The sequence below is a fragment of the Mustela putorius genome, unplaced genomic scaffold, assembly GCF_011764305.1.
Source record: "Mustela putorius furo isolate JIRA1106 unplaced genomic scaffold, ASM1176430v1.1 tig00000929_pilon_pilon_pilon, whole genome shotgun sequence".
Taxonomy (NCBI): domain Eukaryota; kingdom Metazoa; phylum Chordata; class Mammalia; order Carnivora; family Mustelidae; genus Mustela; species Mustela putorius.
In genome coordinates this window covers 6,370,061-6,392,287 of record NW_025421520.1, presented here as the reverse complement: position 1 = coordinate 6,392,287, position 22,227 = coordinate 6,370,061, and the positions used below count along the sequence as shown (strand labels likewise).

General features: G+C 54.3%; 1 protein-coding gene across 7 annotated transcripts; it reads right to left on the bottom strand.

Moving 5' to 3' along the window:
- Positions 1-617: 617 nt before the first annotated feature.
- On the bottom strand, positions 618-21,806 carry ZNF746 (zinc finger protein 746). 7 transcript variants are annotated; one of them, XM_045086425.1, is made up of 7 exons: positions 21,508-21,806; positions 18,273-18,572; positions 18,059-18,185; positions 16,920-17,033; positions 5,026-5,217; positions 4,406-4,531; positions 618-3,335 (listed from the first exon to the last, which is right to left on the bottom strand). In XM_045086425.1, the coding sequence occupies exons 1-7, from the start codon at positions 21,529-21,531 to the stop codon at positions 2,260-2,262; spliced, it is 1,959 nt and encodes a 652-aa protein (XP_044942360.1). In that variant the 5' UTR covers positions 21,532-21,806; the 3' UTR covers positions 618-2,259. The 7 variants fall into 7 exon arrangements, with proteins under 7 accessions (XP_044942360.1, XP_044942361.1, XP_044942362.1 ...); XM_045086426.1 differs by having other exon boundaries at positions 618-3,332; positions 21,508-21,805; XM_045086427.1 differs by having other exon boundaries at positions 18,059-18,140; positions 21,508-21,805.
- Positions 21,807-22,227: the final 421 nt, after the last annotated feature.

Below are 22,227 nucleotides of genomic sequence, written 5' to 3'. Positions count from 1 at the left end.
CGTGGGTGAGACCCACTTCCACTCTCTCTCCATGTCCTACTCCCATGCCCTTGGGGCAATTTTACGCAGATTTTATTTTACATTTTCATTTTCTTAAAAAGACAAAGATCAAAATGTGACAACGACTGACCACAAGAGAGAAAACATGAACAATCATTAACTCTGGTTGATGGGAACGTGGGTGTGAGCCCGGCTCAGACGCCACCGGCCGAATACAATGACCCCAGGCATCGCTGGTCCTTTCTTTGCTCCTGGCCAGCCAAGACAAGACTCGGGGAGAGAACATCCAGCATCTGGTGTTCTCTGACATACTGCTTTTCTCTCCCAGACCTATTTTCTTCATGTACATTGTACAGAATTATATAAAGCCAAATTACACCGACATTATTATATTCTGAAGCACAGTGACCGGCTGTGCTACGGTTTTCCCCTCCACAGAATCAAACTTCTCTGGATTCTTCCACTCCTAGCTCTCAGGGACGGTGGCCTCCATGACCTGAGGTGACCTGTGCAGGGGCGGGGCGTGAGAGAGCTGGCCACCCAGCTCCCTGGTGAGAAGGGTCTGGAGGCATCAGGGCTGAAGACACGGGTCTAAAAATGCAACCAACCAAAGCGCCTTGGTGCTGGTTAGGTTTTATTTTAACAGGATGTTTCCTCTTCGTTTGTTTTTCAAAATATCAGTTATATCAATATTAGAAGTGTAAACAGGTACAAAATATACAGTACATAGAAACAATTTTCTTAACTAGTCTATTGCCTAATAAAAGTACGCACGAGGGAGCTGACGGAACGGAAGCCATGGTTTCTCGCTCCTCAGGGGAGACAAGTCACCCATTTGGGGCGAGGGAACCGGCGGCTGCTCCAACAAAACGGGAATGGATACTTGTGTGGTGGGGACGGCACTGTGGTAGAATCAAGAAACCTGGGCTGTTTCTAGCTCGACCTCGAAGATGTCAGATGGGGAGTGAGCAAGCCCTTGGCCCTTGCCCAGGCTCTCGGACCTGCCACCGAGCACACTCACCAAAGAGGCCAGCGCTCAGCGACGTCTTGACGCCCGCCGACTCTGCTCTGGCAGATGTGACACAAATCTTAAGAGGGCAAAGACGAAACCCTTCCCTCCCCCAGACTGATGCTCCGGGAAGATGAGCCGCGTCTAGTCCGTAGTCCTCCTCGCCCGTGGGCAAGGCACCGCGCACTTGACTGAGCCGGGCGGGGTGTGTCCCCCTCGAGGAATTTACTTCCTCGTCTCTAACAGGAAAGAACACTTGTCCTGCGTGCTTCACAAGGTCACAGTCATCAAATGAGATGCGAAGTGAAAGCATTTTGACAATGAAACACTACACAGAGAGAAAAGGAAAGAGAAGCATTTCTCTGGAGTGGAAAGCAGCCCCGCTCAGGGGCGGGCAGGCCAGCTTTGTTCCTGGCTCTACTGGTAGGTGACGGTGACGGCCAAGGCTTCCACTTGCCGGCCTCAGCTGCCTCGTCTCTGCAGCCCTCACACTGGGTTTTCAGGTGACTCTCCGTTAGAAGGCTCTGAGTCACCTAACAGGGTCACACCACCCAGATCCCTTTCCATAGGGGTGGCAGATGGCCCGTAATAGGCCAGCACTTTGGGGGGCCTTTTCAGATTGAGGAGAGCTGGGAAATAGGACTGGCTGCTGCTGGGCAAGTCCTTCTCCCAGCTGACAGCAGGTGCGGAGCAGGTCTCCACACTGCAGAGCAGGTGCTGACCGGACGAGTTGCAGCCCCAGCGGCCTGGAGTACAGCTTGGGGGGGGCCAGAGGTGTCTCACCTCCACCGAGCTCTGTGCAACCATCAGCCCATCCCTAGGAGTCAGTGGTGCGAGGGAAGGACCCTCCTCACCTGTGTCCCCAGTCGGCCAACTCAGGGCACACTCACTGTCAGACTTGGTAAGGACACAGGCCACACAAACACGCGCTCCGGAAACCAAAAGTACACTCTAAACTGGTGCTACGACTATTTTCCAGCTTTTTTCGTCAAGAATTAAAAAAAAAAAAAAAAAAAGTTTTCATAATTAAATTACTTAAGATTCTATGCTGCTCAGTTTCACAATCAGAGAATTCTACTTTGTTTAGAGGTGGAGGCCGGATCGTTTTCTTTTTCCAGTGATCAGTTCAATAACGTGGAAATCTGCTTCCCCCAGACCCCGTTCCCACCTCAGCCTTCCCCACCACCCCGCAGTCTGCAACAGGGGCGTCCGAGACACGCGCGGCCTGCGGGGGAGGGGGTGTGTGTGCCTCACAGGTCCGCGCCGTCGCTGGGTCCCAGGACGCTCAGGCCACAAGTCCAGTCGGTCACAAGGTCTGTGGAGGCCAAGGGTCCTTTAGAAGCCGGGCTCTTGAAGGGGTCCGGGGGCCCGGCCGGGAGCGGCGGCAGCGGCGGGCCGCGCGCCGGGGCCTTGGCCCCCGCCGCGTGGTTGCGCTGGTGCTTGCGCAGGTGGTCCTTGCGGATGAAGCTCTTGCCGCACACGGTGCAGGTGAAGGGCCGCACGCCCGTGTGCGTCCGGTAGTGGTCGATGAGCTTGGAGCGCTCGGTGAAGCGCTTCTCGCACTCGGTGCAGGGGAAGGGCCGCTCGCCGGTGTGCAGCATGCGGTGGCGGATGAGGTGCGCGGGCCGCGTGAAGCAGCGGCCGCACTCCCCGCACCGCAGCGCGCTGCCGTCCCGCGCCCCGCCGCCCGCCGCCGCCGCCGCCGCCGCCGCCCCGGGCGCCCCCTCGGGCAGCCCGCAGCCGCGCTGGTGCGCGCTCAGGCTGACCTGCAGCTGGAAGCTCTTCCCGCACGTGGCGCACGTGAAGGGCCGCCCGCCAGGGGGCGCCGCCGGGTGCTTCTTCAGGCCCGGCTTGTGGCCGAAGCCTTTGGTCCGGCCGGGGTATTTACACGGCTCTCCGAAGGGCCTCGGGGCCTGGCCGGGGTCCAGCACGGCCTCCCCGTTGTCGGGGGAGCTGTAGGGCACCCCCTCGGGCCCAGTCCTCGGGTTCAGGCCCACGGGCGGTTTGCACCGGAAATTCCAGCCCCACCGGACCCCCCCAAAGAGCCAGTCCCCAGGGGGCGCCTCTTCCTGGGCCACCGCGGGGCTGAGCTCGCCCATGTCTCGCTCGGGCCGGGCGGGCTCTCTCAGGCCCAGCCCGGGGTCCTGGCTGGGGAAGGAGCTGCCCTGGCTCTCCCAGGCTCCTTCCTGGACGGGGCTAGGGAAAAACCTCGTGGCTTGGCCTGGTCCGAACAGGGTCGCGTGAGCCTCTAGGTCAGTGGGGTGCACGGGTGTGGCCACCACCTCCTCCTCCTGGACTTCTGTCTTGATCACAATTTTTACATCTGCTGAGAAAGAGAGAAAGACCCCGTCTCGTTCTGTCCCCACACCTGCTTAGAGAAGGAAGCCCGGGCACTCTCACGGGGCCAGTCCGCAGCTACTCAAGCCCTACTCCTCTGAGCCCCTCCCGGTGGGCCTGGGGCTGCCCCAGTCGGTGGGGAAGGACCTGCACAGGCAAAGCCAGAAGCACAGCAGCTCACCACACCCCAGGTTCACTCTGGCTATTAAGGCTCATCATGCTTGTCTCCTGGGGCTGCCCACAGGTGGCCAAGTAACCAAGACACAGAAGCCCCGTGGTGGGCTCAGGGGGATGTGCAATTGTGCTGTGCCCTCCCCCCAGCTGCGGGATTCAGGCAGCTCTCCGACCTGTGAGGAACCCATTTCACAGGTCTGTCTGAGCATTAAACCGGGTGACCTGTCTGAAAACACTCAGCATGCTATTTGGAAGGCAGCAAGCATTCAGTGAACGAGGCCAGCTTGCTCATGGAAAAGGTGTCAGTGAAATAGTACCGATGTGTTTGAGTTTATATAAATGTACTTGAATCTCACATCCTGAAGTTTTAGATCATGCACCTAGGCTTCTAGCACATTCTGGGGGTGGGGCTAAAATATGATGGAAATGTTTAAGTAACAGACAACCGGCTGTCAAAACAGAAGTAAATAGAAAGCCAATACATAAATTTGGCTGTTGTTCCTCCCGATTCTGGCCTTCAGACACCTGTCTTTCGCCGTGCTGGTACCTAAGAAGCGGTTCTGGTTTGCTTTTGGTTTTGCGATGCCGGCGAGGAGCCAGGATTGCTGAGCCTGAGCAGAAGGTACGTCCTCGTAAGGGATCAGCTTCCCAGGGCTGACTGGTTAAGACCACATGAAAAAGGGACAGCTGGAAACATTCTCGAGAAAGGCTGTCCAAGCTTAAGAATTTAGAAGGTGATCAAGGACAGACTGACAGCGTCCCAACATCACAGACACCTAACAGCCTGTTGGCCAAAAGGTCAGGGCAGTTCACCAGTAACAGTGAGGGCCCCAGGCAGCCTCCCAGGAAGACGCGACCCTTTCCCGTCCTCTCTCGGCCCCGTACCTTCTGTGGAGGCCGCGGTGTTGAGCTTCAGTGTCCCGTCTGAGCACGCCGAAGAGGGATGGTGGGGAGGGAGGTCCGCCTGCCAGGAAGTGGGTGGGATAGTGGTTGAAAAGTTGGAGTGGACGCCTGCAATGAAGAGAGATCAGAGCCTGTGGGTTAGGGGAAGGAAGGGGGAACCCCTGTGAAAGGAAGGGCAGGCTGGACCCTCGGATCCCAGCGGGGCCTTTGCTGCGGAAGCATAACGGCCCTGCCCTCTCCCGCACCCAGTTCTCTTTTGCCCCTTCTCTGAGGCCCCAGGAAGCTCAGATGTTATTTATTTCATACACGCCTCTCGAATGTGAGGCATCTGGTGATGTGAAAGCCCACGGGTGGAGGCAAGAGCAGGAGTGCGGCTGGAGAAGGTCAGGCCGAGAGATACCAAGATAGGGGCATCATCAAAGCTACGGTGGGGCCTGCAGAACATCATCTGGTACAGCCCTCTGCCTCCAGGTGGGAAAACTTCCCCGTGAGTCAGGCCAGATGTGCGAGAGCCCGCAGTGCTTCCAGAAGCTCCTTCCCCACACCCTGCCCTTTGTTGTGGCATCTCGTTCCTGGTGTCTGCTCTGGGTGCGGCCACTCACCAGAGGCAGCATCTGTCGAGACGTCTCCTGCTCCCGAGTCCAGCTGGCTGAGGCCCCATGGCTCCTCCCCGATATCCGGCTGTCCGGCTGCCCACGCCTCTACCCCCAGCGCCTGCTGCTCCTGGAGCTGGAGCTCGCCCTCCTGCTTGATCTGCATTAAGAGGTCAGGGGCAGGAACTGGGGGCCCCGAGCCTAAAAAAGGGAAAGGGTGTGAACATACAGCATCAGGGTCGCTCGGGCATGGGGTGGACACACATCCAGCCACAGATGTGGACACAGGGGCTTACAGGGGTCAAGCAGCAAGAGAACCCAGTCGGAATGGAAGGCCAGAACAGCAGGGACCTAGGGCCTTCTGGGCGAAGCTTGAGGTCATGTGGTACTGAGCACAGGGTAGGGCGGGAAAGCATTCTCGGGGCTGGACCTCTGGACCATCCACGCAGAAGACTGGGTTGCTCTTGGCAACTCCTGCCCTCGCTTTTCACACAGAAATGCTACGTAGTCACCCCAAGTATAGTCCCTTCACCTCCCCCCACCTGTATATAAGTGAGCAGAAAAGAGAGATCCCAGATATAAGAATCAAAGAGCAAATGCAAAGTCAATCCAGAGTTCACACAGAAGCCAAGCGACCCAGCGAATTGCTGAAACAGGACGTGGGCCTTAGGGGCTGAGCTTTGATGCCCAAGCAAGGCTCGGAGCCCCGCTGAGTTGCCTGCCTGAGCCCAGGAGCCTCGGTCCTAGTGAGCTGAGGACTAGAAAAACTCCAGCCACCCGAGGGCGCTACCAGGAAGCTGCCACCTGTCTAGGGCCATGCGTGGGCCAGCCGCCCTGAGAAAGCGAACTTCCCCGTGTCCACACTGAATCCATACCCCCCACATGGTGCAGAGAACTGACGCCAGGAAATGCACGGAAACACTGGCTGACCGCCCCAGCAACCTGGGAGGCCACCCCCCAGCACAGGCAAATGCAAACCTACCCTCCAGGGACACCCCCACAACTCAGGTCCCCATGAAAAAAACTAAATTTACAACCAGAAGAGGAGCCAAATGACATGAGAGTCATGGCCGAACTGACTCCCAAGAACTACAGGAAAAAGGACATGCGGAAGGGCACAGGGACCGAAGTCCCAGCCTGGGAGCTGATGCACCGAAGCCTGTGCCCAAGGCTGTCCCTGCCGGGTCACACCACACAGTGGCTGAAAGCCTCCAGGCTGAGGCCGTGGTGGCCCCAAGGACCAGCAGAGTCAGACAGAGTGTCTCAGGAGGAAAGCATTTTCCACCGTTTGCAGGCGCTGCAGGGCTCACAACTACAGATCACCAGCTCAACCAGAAAAGTGGCCACCTCTGGGGGTTGGAGAGGTCCTACGCCACAGGACCTGGCCCGCAGAGACATGGGATACTGGAATTATCACACACAGACTATAAAGTTTAATATATTTGGAAAAATAAAAAGGGGGAAGAGTCTGATAGATAAGAGACTACCCAAACTGACCAATCAGAGTTTGAAAAAAGAAGAAACTCGAGCTTTGGAATTGTAAAATAAAATCACTGGAATTTAAAAATCCAGTCTATAGGGGAAACGAGAAAGAAAACAACGGAGCCAAGGATGGTGAGCTAATTAGAAGACACATAAGAAATGATGGACAGAGCCGAATATACGAAGACACGTGCGCTGTTACGAAGGGTAGTATGAAAACATTCCAAATACACAAGCAGGGAGAAGGCGGGTAAGGCGATATTCAGAGAGAGAAGCTGCAAAATTTCCCAATCAGTGTAAGGAGGCTGGACCGGCACTGTCCATTGGAGAAACCGTGCAGGCCACACCGCTCATTCTAGGTTTTCTAGTAGTTATGTTAAAATAAATAAATAAAAGGTGAAATTAATGTTAAATAATATATTTTACTTAACCCGATATGTCCAAAATGTTCACCATTTGTATATTTTGTCTTTACAGCACTTGAAAAAAAGGTTTTATCTGTTTATCTGGGAGAGAGAGAACAGGAAATGGGGGTGCAGGGAGAAGCAGAGTCCCTGCTGAGCGGACACTTGCCCCACTGAGCCACCCAGGCACCCCTTTTACAGTAGCTTTTTTTTTTTTTTTTAAGATTTTATTTATTTGACAGGCAGAGATTACAAGTAGGCAGAGAGGCAGGCAGAGAGTGAGGAGGAAGCAGGCTCCCTGCTGAGCAGAGAACCCAGTGCGAGGCTCCATCCCAGGACCCTGGGATCATGACCTGAGCTAAAGGCAGTGGCTTTAACCCACTGAGCCAGCCAGGCGCCCCAAAGATTTTATTTATTAGAGAGAGAATGAGAGAGAAAGAGCATGGGAGCAGGGAGGGTCAGAGGGAGAAGCAGACTCCTCACCACCAAGCAGGGAGCCCAATGTGGGACTTGATCCCGGGACTCCAGGATCATGACCTGAGCGGAAGGCAGCTGCTTAACCAACTGAGCCAGTCAGGCGCCCCTTTGCAGCACTTTTTAAGTGACCAAAAGCCACATGTGGCTAGTGGCCACCATTCTAGACACACTAAAAACTGGCAAGAAAACTAGCTGTATGCTGTTTGCAAAAGACGCACCTAAAACAGAAGGATGCAAGAGCAGAGTAAAAGAATAAAAGCCAGAATAAAGACTTCTTTTAAAAAAATGTAGTCAGGGGCATCTGGGTGGCTCAGTGGGTTAAAGCCTCTGCCTTCAGCTCAGGTCATGATCCCAGGGTTCTGGGATTGAGTCCTGCATTGGGATCTCTGCTCAGCAGGGAGCCTGCTTCCCCTTTCTCTCTCTCTGCCTGCCTCTCTACCTACTTTGATCTGTCAAATAAATAAATAAAATCTTAAAAAATAAATAAAAATAAAAAAGATGTAATTAAACCGTATCAGAAGAAATTGATTTTGAAAAGAGAGGTATCACAGAAATACAAAAAGGGTCACTGTGCAATGTTACACTGACCAGAAAGAGAAAAGAATTCTAAACGTTTTATCTAATAATTTGGCTTCAAAATAATAAAGCAAAACTCCAGGAGAAATAAACAGCTCCCAACTTCTCAGCGGCTGGTTTCAGCACACCTGTTTTTGTAACTGATAAATTAGCTGACTCTGGGTTATAGGAAATTCAAGTGACACTATTAGTGAACCTGATCACACAGACGTAGCAGAATCTAAAGACAAGGAACACACACGTTTTTCAAGCCACACAGAAGTCAGGAAAAATGAACGTTCGAGAGCATAAAATGAACTTTGGTAAATTTTAAAAGATTTATACTTTATGCACTTATTTTCTAACTATAATATTAAGTCAGAAATCAAGAACAAATATCCCAAACTCCTCATTGGTACTAAAACTTAAAAATATGTATGTTTTCTAAATAATCCAAGGCTCTAAGGACAAATGATAATGAAAATGAGAAGATATGTGGACCCCAATGCTAATAAAGATAATATTTATCAAAAGATGTGGGCTGCATCTACAATGGTACTTAGAGGGTATTTTATGACCTTGTATGTTTATATTATGAAAGAGAAAACAGGTAGAAAATTAAGGGTCAAGTAATCAATGCCACTCTACTGACTTTAGGATGAGAAGTCCCCCCACTGGACCACAGTGAAGGAGCTTATCCCCAGCAAAACAACAGAGAGGGCCTGGCCCCTGGGGGGAGCCGATTGCCCACGGGGAGGAGGATGGGTGGGTGAGGACTGTGCTTGTCCACCTCTGCTCCCGCACTCTCTAATGATGAGCTACGTTCCTGGTGGGCCTCCTGGACAGATGCCCAAGGGTGGGGGGCGGCGTGTCACAGAACTGAGCCCGTTGTGGATGAGAACAAGGCCCCGGGGAAAAAGGATTCCCTGCCTCGCAGCTCCCTGCAGACATCAGCAACAAACAAAAACCATGTTAAAAAAAAGGCACCACTGGGGTGCCTGGGTGCCTCAGTCGGTTACGCTTCCAATTCTTGACAGGCAGATGAGATCAAGCCCTGTGTCAGGCTCTATGCTGGGCACAGAGCCTACTTAAGATTCTCTCTCTCCCTTTGCTCCCTCCCTCCCAGCTCTCAAACTCTCTCTGAAAACAAACCAAACCAAACCGAACCAAAAACCAAACCAAAACAAAAAGACAATACCACTGACAATAGCAATTTGTTAAAAATACAAAAAAAAAAAAATCTAAAAAAATAAAAACTAAAAATGATACAAGGAACCTAGGAATACATCTAACAACAAAAAGCTGTACAAGATCTTCTTTGGAGAAAGTTCTACAACTTCATGGAGGCACATGAGACAGATATACTAAATGGAGGGGGCTTAGGACATTCCCCCCAAAACGTGCTTCAATACAGCAAAGGGGTCCTTTCTCTCCAATGTGATTAGTAGAGTGAATGCAAGCCTGAGCACTGTGCCATCTGCAAGTCTCACAGAACTTGTTACAGGGTCATTAGGAAGGTGACCCCCGAAGAGCAAAGGAAAAGAAGACCCGAAGTGCTACTGAGAAAGAGCCAGGGTCCCGGCTGCCCCTGCCACTAAGAGCTTGAATGTGAAAGGCAGACCTTTGAGAGCTGAATATGAGATAGTGGATTACTGCCTTGAGGTAGGGGAAGTTTCTTTCCTTTTTTTTTTTTTTTAGGATTTTATTTATTTATTTGACAGAGATCACAAGTAGGCAGAGAGGCAGGCAGAGAGAGAGAGGGGGAAGCAGACTCCCTGCTGAGCAGAGAGCCCGATGCGGGGCTCGATCCCAAGACCCTGGGATCGTGACCTGAGCCAAAGGCAGAGGCTTTAACCCACTGAGCCACTCAGGCACCCCTAGGGGAAATTTCTTAATTGTTTACGACATGAAAATGACAAACCATAAAGGTAAAATCCAAGTATATTAAAATCAAAAGCCTCTGTTTTTTAAATATACCATAAAGGGGGAAGATACTGGCAATACACACACCTGAGAAAGAGATTAATATTCAGAACAAGAAAGAAGCTCCAACTAGTCAATAAGTAGAGGGAAAACAAAAGAAAACAGACAAAAGGGATACACAGGTTCTTCCAGAGAAGAGAGACAAGTGGCCTATACACAGAGGATATAACGTTCAATCTCATTAATTGGGAAAATGCACATTTTAAAATAGGAATTTTCCAGGGCTGGCGAGGATGAGTGCCGGCGGGCGGCCAGGCGCCCCGTGGGCAGGTGCCGTACAGAGCGCTCAGACGTGACCTGGAGAAGCTGAACACGCGTCTTTCCTACGAGCCGGCAGTTCCACCCCCGAGCCTACACCTAGAGAAACTTCTACACATGCTTCACAATTTTCACAACAGCATCGTTCCTAAAAGGAAACACGTTAGAAACAGCACGGACGCCCACCGACAGAAGGATGCATGCCCCGTGTCGCCATCGTAAAGCAGAAAACCAGAGAGCGGTGACAAGGAACGAGGGCAGCTGTGCTGTGTCAACACAGAGCGACTCCCAGAAGGGAGGGCCCGTGAGAGAAGCAGTGTTATTTAGGAATATCTACATACACACGTAAGGAATCAAAATGTAAAGAAAAGCAAGGGACTGATCACACCTCCTTCTGAATTTTCTGGTTGTCTGGAAAAGGGAAGGGGGGGAACCGGCTCAGAGACGGACCACGGGGCCATGGAAGGTTCTGGCTGTGATCGGTTTCTGATGCTGGGGTTTTGAGAATGTGGGTGTTGACTCTTATTCTTTAAGGATTACATGGATTTTGTTCTGTACGTAGATTTTTTTTTTTAAAGATTTTTGTTTATTTGTCAGAGAGAGGGAGTGTAAGTAGGGGGAGCAGCAGGCAGAGGGAGAAGCAGGCTCCCTGCTATGCGGACTTCTAGCCCAGGACCTTGGGATCATAACCTGAGCCAATGGCAGACACTTTACTGACTGAGCCACCTAGGTGTCCCATGTCTATAAACTTTTTTTTTTTTAAGATTTTATTTATTTATTTGACAGAGAGAGATCACAAGCAGGCAGAGAGGCAGGCAGAGAGAGAGGAGGAAGCAGGCTCCCTGCTGAGCAGAGAGCCCGATGCGGGACTCGATCCCAGGACCCTGAGACCATGACCTGAGCAGAAGGCAGCAGCTTCAGCCACTGAGACGCCCAGGCGCCCCAGTTAATAAGGATATCATTAAAAGTCTATGGCAGGGGACACCTGGGTCGTTCAGTGGGTTAAGCCTCTGTCTTTGGCTCTGGTGATGATCTCAGGATCCTGGGATCGAGCCCCGCATCGGGCTCTCTGCTTAGCGGGGAGCCTGCTCCCACCACCCCCACACTCCGCCTACTTGTGATCTCTGTCTCTCTGTCAAATAAATAAATAAAATCTAAAAAAGTCTATGGCAAAAACCATCCTTACCGCCCAGACCTTTGAAGCACCTCACAGAGAAGGACGCTGGGACCAAGTGACAATATCCTGGACAAATTGCCAAAGAAGAAGAATAAAGTTATAACAATTTTAAAAGAAGAGATAACTTTGGTGTTATTTGAGGAAGGTAAAACTGTCTACAGAACAAAATCCATGAGAATCTCAAGTGACAGGTCCATTACTAGAAATAATAAGGAGGCTGAGCAAAAGGAGTCTTTTACTAAAGGAAGCTAACAGCAGAGCTATAGACTTGTAATAACTATTTAAGATACAGTGAATGTGAAAATGCCATCCACAATAGAAACCACGATTGGAGAAAACCGTGAAGCTGCTTCAGGCCACTCAGCCTTCAGTCAGTGAGTCTGCCCATGGGGAGAGGGGCTCATATGCTCACGTTGTGAGGAAGCGAGTTCTCCAGAAATGAAATGACAAAGTCAATGCAGTTCCCATCAAAATTCCCACAGGATTTTCCGAGAACCTGACATCATGATTCTGAGACTCATTGAGAACAGGTCTAAGAATAGTCCAGGAAAGTTTCGAAGGGCAAGTAGGGAAGGCTTAGGCTCCTAGATAAGAGAGCTTCTTATGAAGCTAAAACAGGGAGTGTTGGCACAGAGACAAAGACCAAAAAAAAAAAAAAAACAACAAATAAAGAGCCCAGAAACCAAGTGCGTGCACGGGAACCTGGTTCATGACCAAACTGGCGTTATTATAAATCACTGGCGAAAAGACAGAATATTCAGCAGATTTTGTTGGGAAATCAGATGTCCTTGTGGGGAAAAAAATTTAAATTCTCCCTCATAACCTACACAAGTATTAATTCTTTTTAAAAAAATTATTTATTTATTTGACAGAGAGAGACACAGTACGAGAGGGAACACAAGCAGAGGGAGTGGGAGAGGGAGAAGCAGGCTTCCCGCTGAGCAGGGAGCCCGATGCGGGGCTCGATCCCAGGACCCTGAGATCATGACCTGAGCCGAAGGCAGATGCCTGACTACTGAGCCACCCAGGAACCCCACAAATACTAATTTTTGATAGACTAAAGACTTCAATGTGCAAAGCAAAACTTTAAAAGTTTCGTAAGAAAATGGAGAAGAATGTCCTTCTGACCCGCAGTGCAGTAGGGAAGGCTGTCCTAAGATAGAAAAAGCAGATCATAAAGGAAAACACTGGTAAGTTTGATTGTACCCAAAATGACAACTTCTAGACAGGCACGACAAAGTTAAAAGACCTGCCACAGGCTGAGAGAAGATATTTGTGATGCAAATAACAGACAAAGTGTTTGGATCCAGAACCTACAGACAGAAGTCTGAATCAGTAAGAGAGTGAAAAGCAACAGTAGAAAAACAGAAAAAGACAATTCATTGAAGAAACCAGATACGTGTGAAAAGGGTGCTTCGCTTCACTGAGAGTCAGGGAAAGGCGAATTAAAACACGATGCTGTGCCAACCTCCATCAGATCGGCCAGGAGCTACTGCTGAAGGAGGGCAAGGATGTGAGACAACGGGCACTCCTGGCTGCTGACGGGAGCAGGACCAGCTGCGTAACCATGGCAATGGTGGAGGTGCAGACAAGCATGCCTGGCGGTGCAGGGGGTCCCCCGGCCTGTTCCCTGGAGAGGCCGCAGCACACGGACACAGACAGACAGGGGTGACTGCCCACTGCGGCACCACTGGTGAGAGTGAAAAACCAGAAACAGCTGAAGTGCATATCAACAGACCAGTGGAGAACAAGCTGGAACATAGTTGCTTTGGGGATACTAAGCATCTGTTAAAATGAATGAACTTGATCTATCTGCATCAACAGAGACAGATCTGAAATCCATGGTACCGAGTGGTCAATATACTGACATTGATACCATTTCTCAAAACACACAAAACCATATTATATTGCTTATGGCTACAGGTGGACCTAACAGTTTTAAATGAAAGTTTTAAAAGGCTGATGGAGAAGGAAAACATCCACTTTAGGACTACGAGTTACCCTGGGGAGGAGTGAGATTAGGAAATCTAACAAGGAATTCACCACACATATTTTTACACAAAAATATTTTAAATTACGTAACTACATACATTTGACAAATATCTGTTGAATTTCTACTCAGCGCTAGGCAGTTCGAGGTGCCTGGAATGATCACATGAACAAAAGACATAAAAGTGCTTGTCCTCTTGAAATTTACACCCTCCTGGGGAGAGCCTGCCGGCCATACAGTCATCTGCAAATGTGAAATCTATCATCTCTTCTCTCTGAAATTTACATGCTGTCTGTATCCCTATTGATTCTGTAAATGTGAAATATATGTCACAATCTAGAAATACACACAATAGATGATGCTCTCTGCTGTGGAACCAACCAAAGCAGGGAAAGGAGACTGGAAATTCTGGGTGGGAACAGGGGGACACAATTTTAAATAAGGTGATGATTTAAATGTTAAATAAGAGCTCTGAAGGAGGTAATGGATGGAGCCGGGGTCGGCGGGGGACCTGAAGGGCGTTACTGGCAGAGGGCACTGCAGGTGCAAAGGCTCAGGGACTAGAGCAGCCTGGAGCACTGGGGGAAGCAGCAGGAGGACAGTACGGCTGGAACAGGAGGAGCGAGACGCAACCGGAAGCATGAGCCAGAGTCTCTGAGTCCGTGGGAAGCCAGGAAGGGGTTTTGAAGGAAAGGGCGTAGGGCTTTCTCTGAGCGATTAGAGCAGGAGAGGGGAGGGTGGTCGGGAGGTGACCACAGGAAACGATGGGCTCGGGTGGCAGGGTAGAGGAGACGGGGTGGGACAGCATTCCGGAGTGCTCGCTACTAGATCTCCGATGGCTGTATGTGTGAGAAAGGGCCGAGGCTGACCCCTGGGTCTCGCCTGCAGCTGGAGGGTGGGCAGTGGTCTACTACAGCAGGAGAGACCTGGGGGTGGGGGACGAGGGGAGGAGGAGCTCCGCTGGTCGAGTGCTTGGCATAAGATGTCTATCCCACCTGGGTCGGGGACAGACCAGGCAGCCAGGTGTGATTTCAGGGAGAAGCCCAGCAGGGGACACACTGCAGAAGCTGTTGGCATGCAGAGCCTACCACACAGAGAGAATGGAGGGCACCCCGACGCTTAGAGACCAGAAAGAGCATTGGGAAATAGCAAAGGGAAGGTGTTAAGTAAGCCAGGAGGACACCAGGAGGGGGAGGCATCCTGTCAAAGCGGCGAATCTGGGAAGAGAGCCATCAACGGTGGCAAATGATGTCACCAATGGTTAAGACCAGACCTTTAATGCTATATGGGCCCCTGTGGCCCGACAGAGGTGCTGATGGAAGGACCTCTGGAGTGGAAGAGGAAGGGGAGAAAGCAGGCACTGAAGGAGAGCACTCCTGGGGCACGGGACACAGGAGGGCAGAAGAGGGGCGGCTGCTACAGGGCTGTGCCGTCACAAGGGGTCGGTGTTCAAATCGAGCAAGCGATGGCAGGGGCAGATGATGGGAAGGATGGGGGGTGTGGGTCCTTGCTAAGGTGGCCTGGACCGGATCTAGTGCCCAGTGGAGGGCGCCTTCGGCAGGAGGTCTGACCGTGGTGGCAAACACGCAGAATAGTGCGCGGGTGCAACCGACAAGCTGGTGGGGTAGGGGGGCTGTGAATATCGTTTCTTTCTTTCTTTCTTTCTTTTTTTCCCCAATTAAACAGTATTTGTTCAACATGAAAACCTTTCTAAGCTCATGGGCCACAGTTTGCCAACCTCTGCACAGCTGACTGGACCAAGGAGACACCCTGGGACTGCAGGTAAGAAAAAGCGAGCTGTGGGGAGGGCTCTTCAGCCATGTGCAGCTGCGTGGGAGCAGGTGCAGGACAGGGAGATGGACTTCACCAGCATTATGGTCCTGCTGGATACTGGGGTCAGGGCACTGGGCGGCTGAACTCAAAGTGAGGGGAGGTGAGGGTGCATCACTCTCAGCAAAAGGGGAATGACCTGGGTGGGGGCATGGAGAGGGAGTGGAGGCTGGGGTGTTCCCAGTGCACAGAGCACCTTCTGTGCCCTTGCCAGCCACAGTGGTAAGAGCAGGGATGCGGTCTGCAGGAGGCGGCAGGAAGACAAGAAGCATCTGAATGAAAGGTGGGGGTTTCCAGGGAGAAGGGGAGACCAGCAGGAAGCCATATGGAGGAGCAGGGACACTGCTGCCAAGGCCGGGGCTAGAGGGACATGGGAAAGGGGTGCTCTGCAGCCAATGCCAGGCCCTGGAAAGAACCAGGACTCGCGGACAAGGATGGGTGGGGATGCTCCAGGAAGAGCCTGCACATTTGAGGTCTTGCTGGGGACTGAGCTCCCCAAAGCACGGAGGGAGAATTTAGGAACCGAAAAGAAGCAGAGAGGAGGTCTGGTGGGGGGATGCACGAGCGGGGGGGGGGGGGGGTTCCGGAGTGAGCTGGGGTCGGACTTCTCCCGCAGAGGTTAGGGCAGGGGTAACGGGGCTCTTGCTATGGGGCTTGAGGCAGAAAGTGGAGTCTGTGTCGGAGGGGAGGGTGTGTGGGGGTGTCGCCAGTAGCCACCGTATTTCTGTGCCCCTCTCCACCCTCTCGATGGCAGCGTGCGAACCGGAGAGGCCTCCCCGGAGATGGTGTGGGTCAAGTGAACCAAGCCCACCGTGGACCTCCCTCCCAGGCTTGGAGGCCGGGCTCGGCGTCCGTGCCCTCTTCTCCATTCAGACTCTGCAGCGCTCTGCTGAGTATCCTTCCGTCCTCCACTTCCAGCTCTGTCCCTGGCACCTAGCAAAGTCTCAAAGGACATCCGTGGAGGCGAGCGCCCCTGGTAAGCGCGCTCGGGAGCGTGGACCGCCTGGCCAGCTCTGCGCATGCGCTGCTCGGCAGCGGGACCCTAACTTGCGGTCCCCTGCGAACCCGGGAGACGTGTGTCATTAATCACAAATGAAACACAGTGAGGCTCTTTAGCAACACAGGTGTTCGGACGCCAGGAAAAAACCCAAGGCAGGTGGGACAGACACCGCGGTTTTGTGCGGAAAGCAGGCTCGGGCCTGCAGGGGTGGGCGTGGGGTGGGGTCTCCTCCTGGCTTCTCTCACGCATCCTTCTGTCTCTCCCTTGGATTTCAGAGGTGCTGGCTAGCTCCAGAAAAATCCGAAGCAGTAATACCAGGTATCCAGATTCACCTTAAATGAGTCTGTCGCCCTAATCGTGTTGAAACATGTGGCCAGCCAATGGGACTGGCTCCTGGTCAGGGGCGATGCTGGCTCTTCATAGAACTGGAAGGAATTACATTTTGTCTCCGACCCACTCCTACCTTCCCTGTGAGTGTCCTGCCCCCTCCTTCCCTGACTGTGTGTACTGGCTCTATCTCTTTGCTAAAAGACTAAGTTTGTCACTTGCTTCCGTGCTGGGAAGTATTCCTAGAGTGTTAGGAGCACAGGTTACAGGTCATAACTCAACTATTAAAAAACTTAGATTTAAAACTTTCAAGTCTGAGGTTTCTCCTCAGCTCTTCCTGAAGAGTCATGCCCTCCCTGACCCCTGCTTTCCTGTTTCCAGCGGCCTGCCTGGTCTCCTGCCCTTCTCTCAGCCCCTCACCTGGACTCGGGTCCACAGGAACATCTGGAACCTTGGGGCCAGGGCGACGCCAGCTGCACGGCTCCTTCCCCGGTTCAGTCTGGGAGAGGACCTCAGGCTTGGAGATGGCGTAGTCTGAGGAAGGACATAAAGGTTAGCTTTCGCCATGTGGTTCCATTCAGAGCTGGTGACAGGCAGCCTGGGAATCCACGGGTGGCCCAGAATCGAAACTTCTAGATTAGTACAGAGCACTGGTTCTCAACCATGGGCAATTTTGTCTCCTGGGAGACATTCCGCAGTCTGGAGCCATTTTTGATGGTCATGACTGGGGGTTGGGGGTGAGGTGCTCCTGGCATTGGTGCGTCTAGGCCAGGATGTTGTGGAACATCCCACACGGCACAGAAGAGCCCCACGACAACCAATCATCTGGCCCCAAAGTCCGTGCCCAGGTGAAGACACTCTGGTAGGGTCTCCCGTTAAGAAGTGGTGTGTTTCTTTAAACTGAAATCTACCATCGCGCCTGCCCCTGTTCCCACCATCACTGAGCAGGCCTTACTGCCTCCAGATCTGGGGTCACACAGAAACCATCCCAAGAGGAAAGCAGCTCAGGGAGGAACAACCTCCTGGGGCCACTGCACACAGACAGTGACAACGGCCCCAGGGGTCTGAGGGAGCAGAGCCTTGAGGCATGAAGAGAGCGCTGGCACGGGAAGCATGGTCTGCCCGTCTTCTCCACTAACCACTAACTCAGCAGAAAGGCCACATACTCCTGTAAGAGAAGGCTAAAGGAATGTGGACCTGACAGCAGCCCGAGGCTTCAGAGCAGGCCCCCTGAGGAGGAGAGCGGCCCCGTCCTGGACCTGACAGCAGCCCGAGGCTTCAGACTTTGTCGCGGCAGGACGGAGATGTCCATGCTCCATGCCTGGTTAGAGAAACGCCACCACCCCTCTCTGTGTGGCCACCCACGAATGTCACCAGGTAGAGGGAGTTTTCAACTCGGGTCACCTGGTGCTCATCTTTAGTAGGAGGAGAAGAAAACTCCTTGCATGGTCAGAGCTTTCTAGTGATTTACACATTGTTGCGACGAAAACCACCAGCATGGAGAGGTAGGTCTGGGGACTCCCAAAGTCACATGTAACAGAATGAGTGTCATGCCTTACCCAGGGACACCAGCGTCTCGTAGTTGCCCCGCATCACGTGCTTGTAGAGCTCCTTCTGCCACTCGTCCAGCTTGCCCCACTCCTGCTCGGAGAAATACACGGCCACGTCATCAAAGGTCACGGGCACCTGGAACCACAAGGGTCACGCATGCTCACCCACACACTTCCAGGCACGGTCCCTCGGGCTGTCCCACCCCAGGGGCCCGAGGGATACCTTGGGGGCCTCCCCCTTGCTGCCGGGGGGCAGGCGCAGGATCCAGAAATTTCGGTTCCTCAGCAGGTTCTCCATGTTCTCCAGCCGCCTCTGCAGCAGCCCGTACTCCTGCAGCAGGGTCCCCAGCACGGCCCACTTGCCCTCCAGCTGGTTCCCGAACTCCACGGCCGTCTTCTCGCAGTCCGCCAGCTTCTTCTCGGCCATCCCCGTCCGACCTTCTAGCGAAAGCAAGCGGGCAGCCTGCGATTCGATCTTCCTTTCCATGGCCTGAATTGTGGCTGCCATCGTCCATGGAGAAATCTTTCAGAAACAAAGAGAAGTGCACCCTCATTCAGCCCCTCTCCCCTGGGTGCTGGGGAGCTGGGCGGCTGGGGGGGGGGCACAGAGCTCGGATTAAAAGTGGGAATGCCCTGGGCCACAAGCCCGATCTCAGCCCAGGATGGGCTTCTCAGGGTAACTCAGATTCGGCCATCATCTGGGCAGGTGCCTTCTTACCAGGGGGGCTGAGCTCGCCCGGACTGGGGACCTCTCGCATCTCCCCGAGCTGACTCCCTGAACCCAGCTTTTGCAGCAGAGTGCGTGGCCCGTGGAAGGTGCTCCGTGCACTTCTGCTAAATAAACAGCGCCTTTGCACTGCTGGGGCATTTCAGGGGATAAATAGTAAACTGCAGATTCACCAGCGCCCAGCCTGCACCTCCCATCATAATGGCGCAGGACCGTGTACGGACGATGACCTCGCAAAAACCAAAAAACAAAACAAAACAGCTGGTTCACTGAACCGGCACAAACATGAGCATTGCTCAACTGTTTTTTATTTTGTTTTGTTTTGAAGCATCTCTTAAAAGCGTCTCTTTTTAATAAACATAAAAATCAAACAGCTAATCCTTCTCCCCCCAGTGCCATCTGATTTTGCCCCCTCCTGTTACTTTTCCTTAAACTAACAATCACCGTTACTGCAAATCTCCGCCAGCCAAGAGTTAGACTTTTTGACCCACGTGGCAGGCATGAGTCAAGGGGACAAAATCAACACGGGTCCGCTGGGCCCTCTGAGACTCTGTTTCTCTCGATGTGCTCACCACTCCCAAGGGGAAAACTAGTCTGACATCTGTAGCTCCTCGGGGAGAAGGGACACACCTTACAGGCTGGGTGAGGAAGGTAAAACATATGCCATAAGGTCAGACTTTAATGCGTATGACTTCCTTGTTGCTGGAAACTTCACACGTAGCCTGAGTGACCTGAGAGGTGGCAGTTGGGAGACCGCGAGGAAAGGGCACATTTTCACTTGAGGAGGGGCCAAACCGGCCGACCCACCCACATGTGACGGTGGGCCCTCTGGGTCAGAGAGGAGGTCCAGATATCTGCACTTTCTTCTGGCTGTGCCTGAGGACGCATGTCTCCTTAGAACATTCTGGAAACTATTCCCAAACAATAGTAAAACTATAGAAGCGACTAGTAGGGAACAGTGTGGGCTCATCTGGAGAAAGGCTCGGAGAACTACAGCATGGGTGGAAAAGAGTAAGCGGAGAGTGTGAGCAGTGGCCCAAAACACTGTCGAGCCCAGTTAGAGCTTCCGTGGTTGTTTGGAGCGAGACCGCACGAGGTGACCTCTGACCTGAGGAAGGAAGGGGTTTCGCTGGGGAGGAGCTGGTGGGCAGAGGGCTGTGGTGGGTGAGACTCTTACTCTCAGGAGGCAGGTGTTTCTGCCCCCAGGCTGCAGGGCCTGGCGCTGGACTGGTCCCTGGGCCACCCTCCATGGCAGCCGCTACCCTTCCCTTGCCCACTTGTCCTTTCTGATCAGTCCCTGCCACCTGACTCCAGCCTCCAAGAGCCTGCTCCAGAAGTCACCCAGCTCCCCAGCTACTGAAATCCTATTCAGCCTCCGAGTGCCCTTGCCTGCCACAGGACGGCAACCTTTGTGCTGCAGGAAAAAGACACCTCCATAAACCCCTTTATAAGACGTCAGGCACACACAGTGTGCCTACCATTTCAACAGGCGCAGGGAGCCCTAGGGCCTCTGCACTATTTAGTGCGAGGTGGTGACCGTTTCTGCGCAGGCCCAGCTCCATACTAAATGGTGGGTGGGTAATATGGGGCTGCCCTCCGACTCCCGCCAGGGAAGCAGAAATCCTATGCTTGTGAGGAGCCCATGGTAGGAGAACTCAAAATCCATCCAGGACCGCCCCTGCCCCCCCCCCCCCAGGATGAAGTCCAGGCATTAAAAGCCCTTCCAAGTCTCCCTGCAGCCTTCTCTCCCACTGCCTCCTCACCAAAACCATCTTCCAAGGAGCAGGGACTGGATTCCGGTCCTTGAACCCGCTGGGCACTGCCTTCTCTCTGAGCGCAAGCTGTCCTTCCTACCTGGAAAGCTGCACCGGTCCACTCGGCCGGATGAAATCCTAGCCTTCCTTAAAAGCCCAGCTCAAATCACAGCAGCACAGGCCGCGAAGGGGTGCCAGCGCCTCCCTCTCCTTCCCCTGCCCTCCCGCAGCACCTTTCTGCCTCAGTGCCAGAACCACTCACTCACTGTTTGCACCATGCTCACCAGTGTACCTGTCTGCTTCCCCCAACACACAATGTGTCCCTGAATACAGACCAGCTGTGCCTTTTCACACACTTTCTAGCTGGGCGATCCTAGGCAAGTTAACTTCTCCAGGCCTCGGGTTTTTCCTTTGTATGACGGAACGAGCACCTACCCCACAGGTTTGTTGTGAGGACAAAATAATGCCTAACAGGGCTGGTGCCTGCCCGCTTCTACGAGAAGGAGCAGCTGTCTTCCGGCCCGACCTCGATCCTCGATCGGGCCGGGCACTCGGCGTGTGCGGAATCGAAGCCGCTTCGGACACCTCCCAGGTGCCACCAGGCCGCTTGGGGGAGCTGGGGGGTAGGGACCGCTGAGGCAGAGCGGTGGGCAGAGAAAGGAGACGCGGGGTGGGAGGCGCGGAGAGGAAGGGGCCAGCGGATGGGGCGGGGGCAGGAAGCCGCGGAGGGCTGCAGGAACTCGGCGTGGGGCGGCCTCCGCTGCGGGGTCGGCCGGGTCCGCCCTGCCCCGGCTCGGCCGCGAATGGGGGGCCCGGCCGGCGGGCGCCGTAGGCCCCGGCGGACCCCGCGCTCCGCCCGCCGGAGCCCAGGCCCGGCGGCCCGGCCCGGCCCACGGAGCCCCTCCCCAGGGCCTGCGGCGCCGAGTGCTGGGCCCGGGCCCCGAGTCCGCGCGTCCGTGCGCGCGGGCCGCCCTTACCGGAGCCGCGGCCGCCTCGGCCATGGCCGTGCGCTGTCCGGCCCGGCCCGGAGGAAGTCGCCGCCGCCGCTGCCGCCGCCGCCGCCGCCGCCGCGCGGCTCCACGCAGGCCGACCCCCGGCCTCTCCGCAGGCGGCGCCCGCCCGGCCCTGCCTTCCCCGCCCGCGTCGCCGCGCTCCTCGCTGGCCGGCCCGCGCCGCTCCGCCCGCAGACGCGCCGCCGCCGTCAGCGCCCGGCCGGTCCACACTGCATCCTGGGAGCCGGCGCAGGCCCGTGAGGCTTCCTGGAGGCAGCGCGGCCGCACAGCCCCACCTGCAGCCGGGAGAGGCGAACGGCAGGCGCGGCGCCCGCCCCGCCCCGCCCCGCCCCGCCCCGCGGCCAGCCGACCCACCCACCCGCCGGTCCACCGGCCCGCGGATCCGTGGATCTCCCGGCCCGGCCACCCACCGGCCTCCCGAATCCGCGACCGCCCGACCCCGGACCCACAGACTCCCCCCGCCCCGACCTCCCGACCCCCGAGCGCCGAACTCCCGACCTCCCGACCTCTGACCCCACCCCGACCCCCCGACTCCCCGACTCCACCAGTCCACGAGCCCGCCGACCCCTCCGACACCCTGACTCACTGACCCACAGGTCCACCGGCCTCCCCACCCGCCGACCCACTTGGATCCACAGGTCCACCGACCCACAGGCCAGCCGCCCACCAGCCTCCCGACCCCCT

Excerpts from the sequence above, each read along its gene's own strand:
- ZNF746 (XM_045086422.1), bottom strand. The coding sequence starts at position 18,917 with ATGCCCCAGCAGTGCAAAGGCGCTGTTTATTTAGCAGAAGTGCACGGA. Across the intron at positions 18,573-18,767 it reads GGGCGAGCTCAGCCCCCCTG|ATTTCTCCATGGACGATGGC; the intron begins GTAAGAAGGCAC and ends TGTTTCTGAAAG. Across the intron at positions 4,532-5,025 it reads CTCGACAGATGCTGCCTCTG|GCGTCCACTCCAACTTTTCA; the intron begins GTGAGTGGCCGC and ends TCTTCATTGCAG.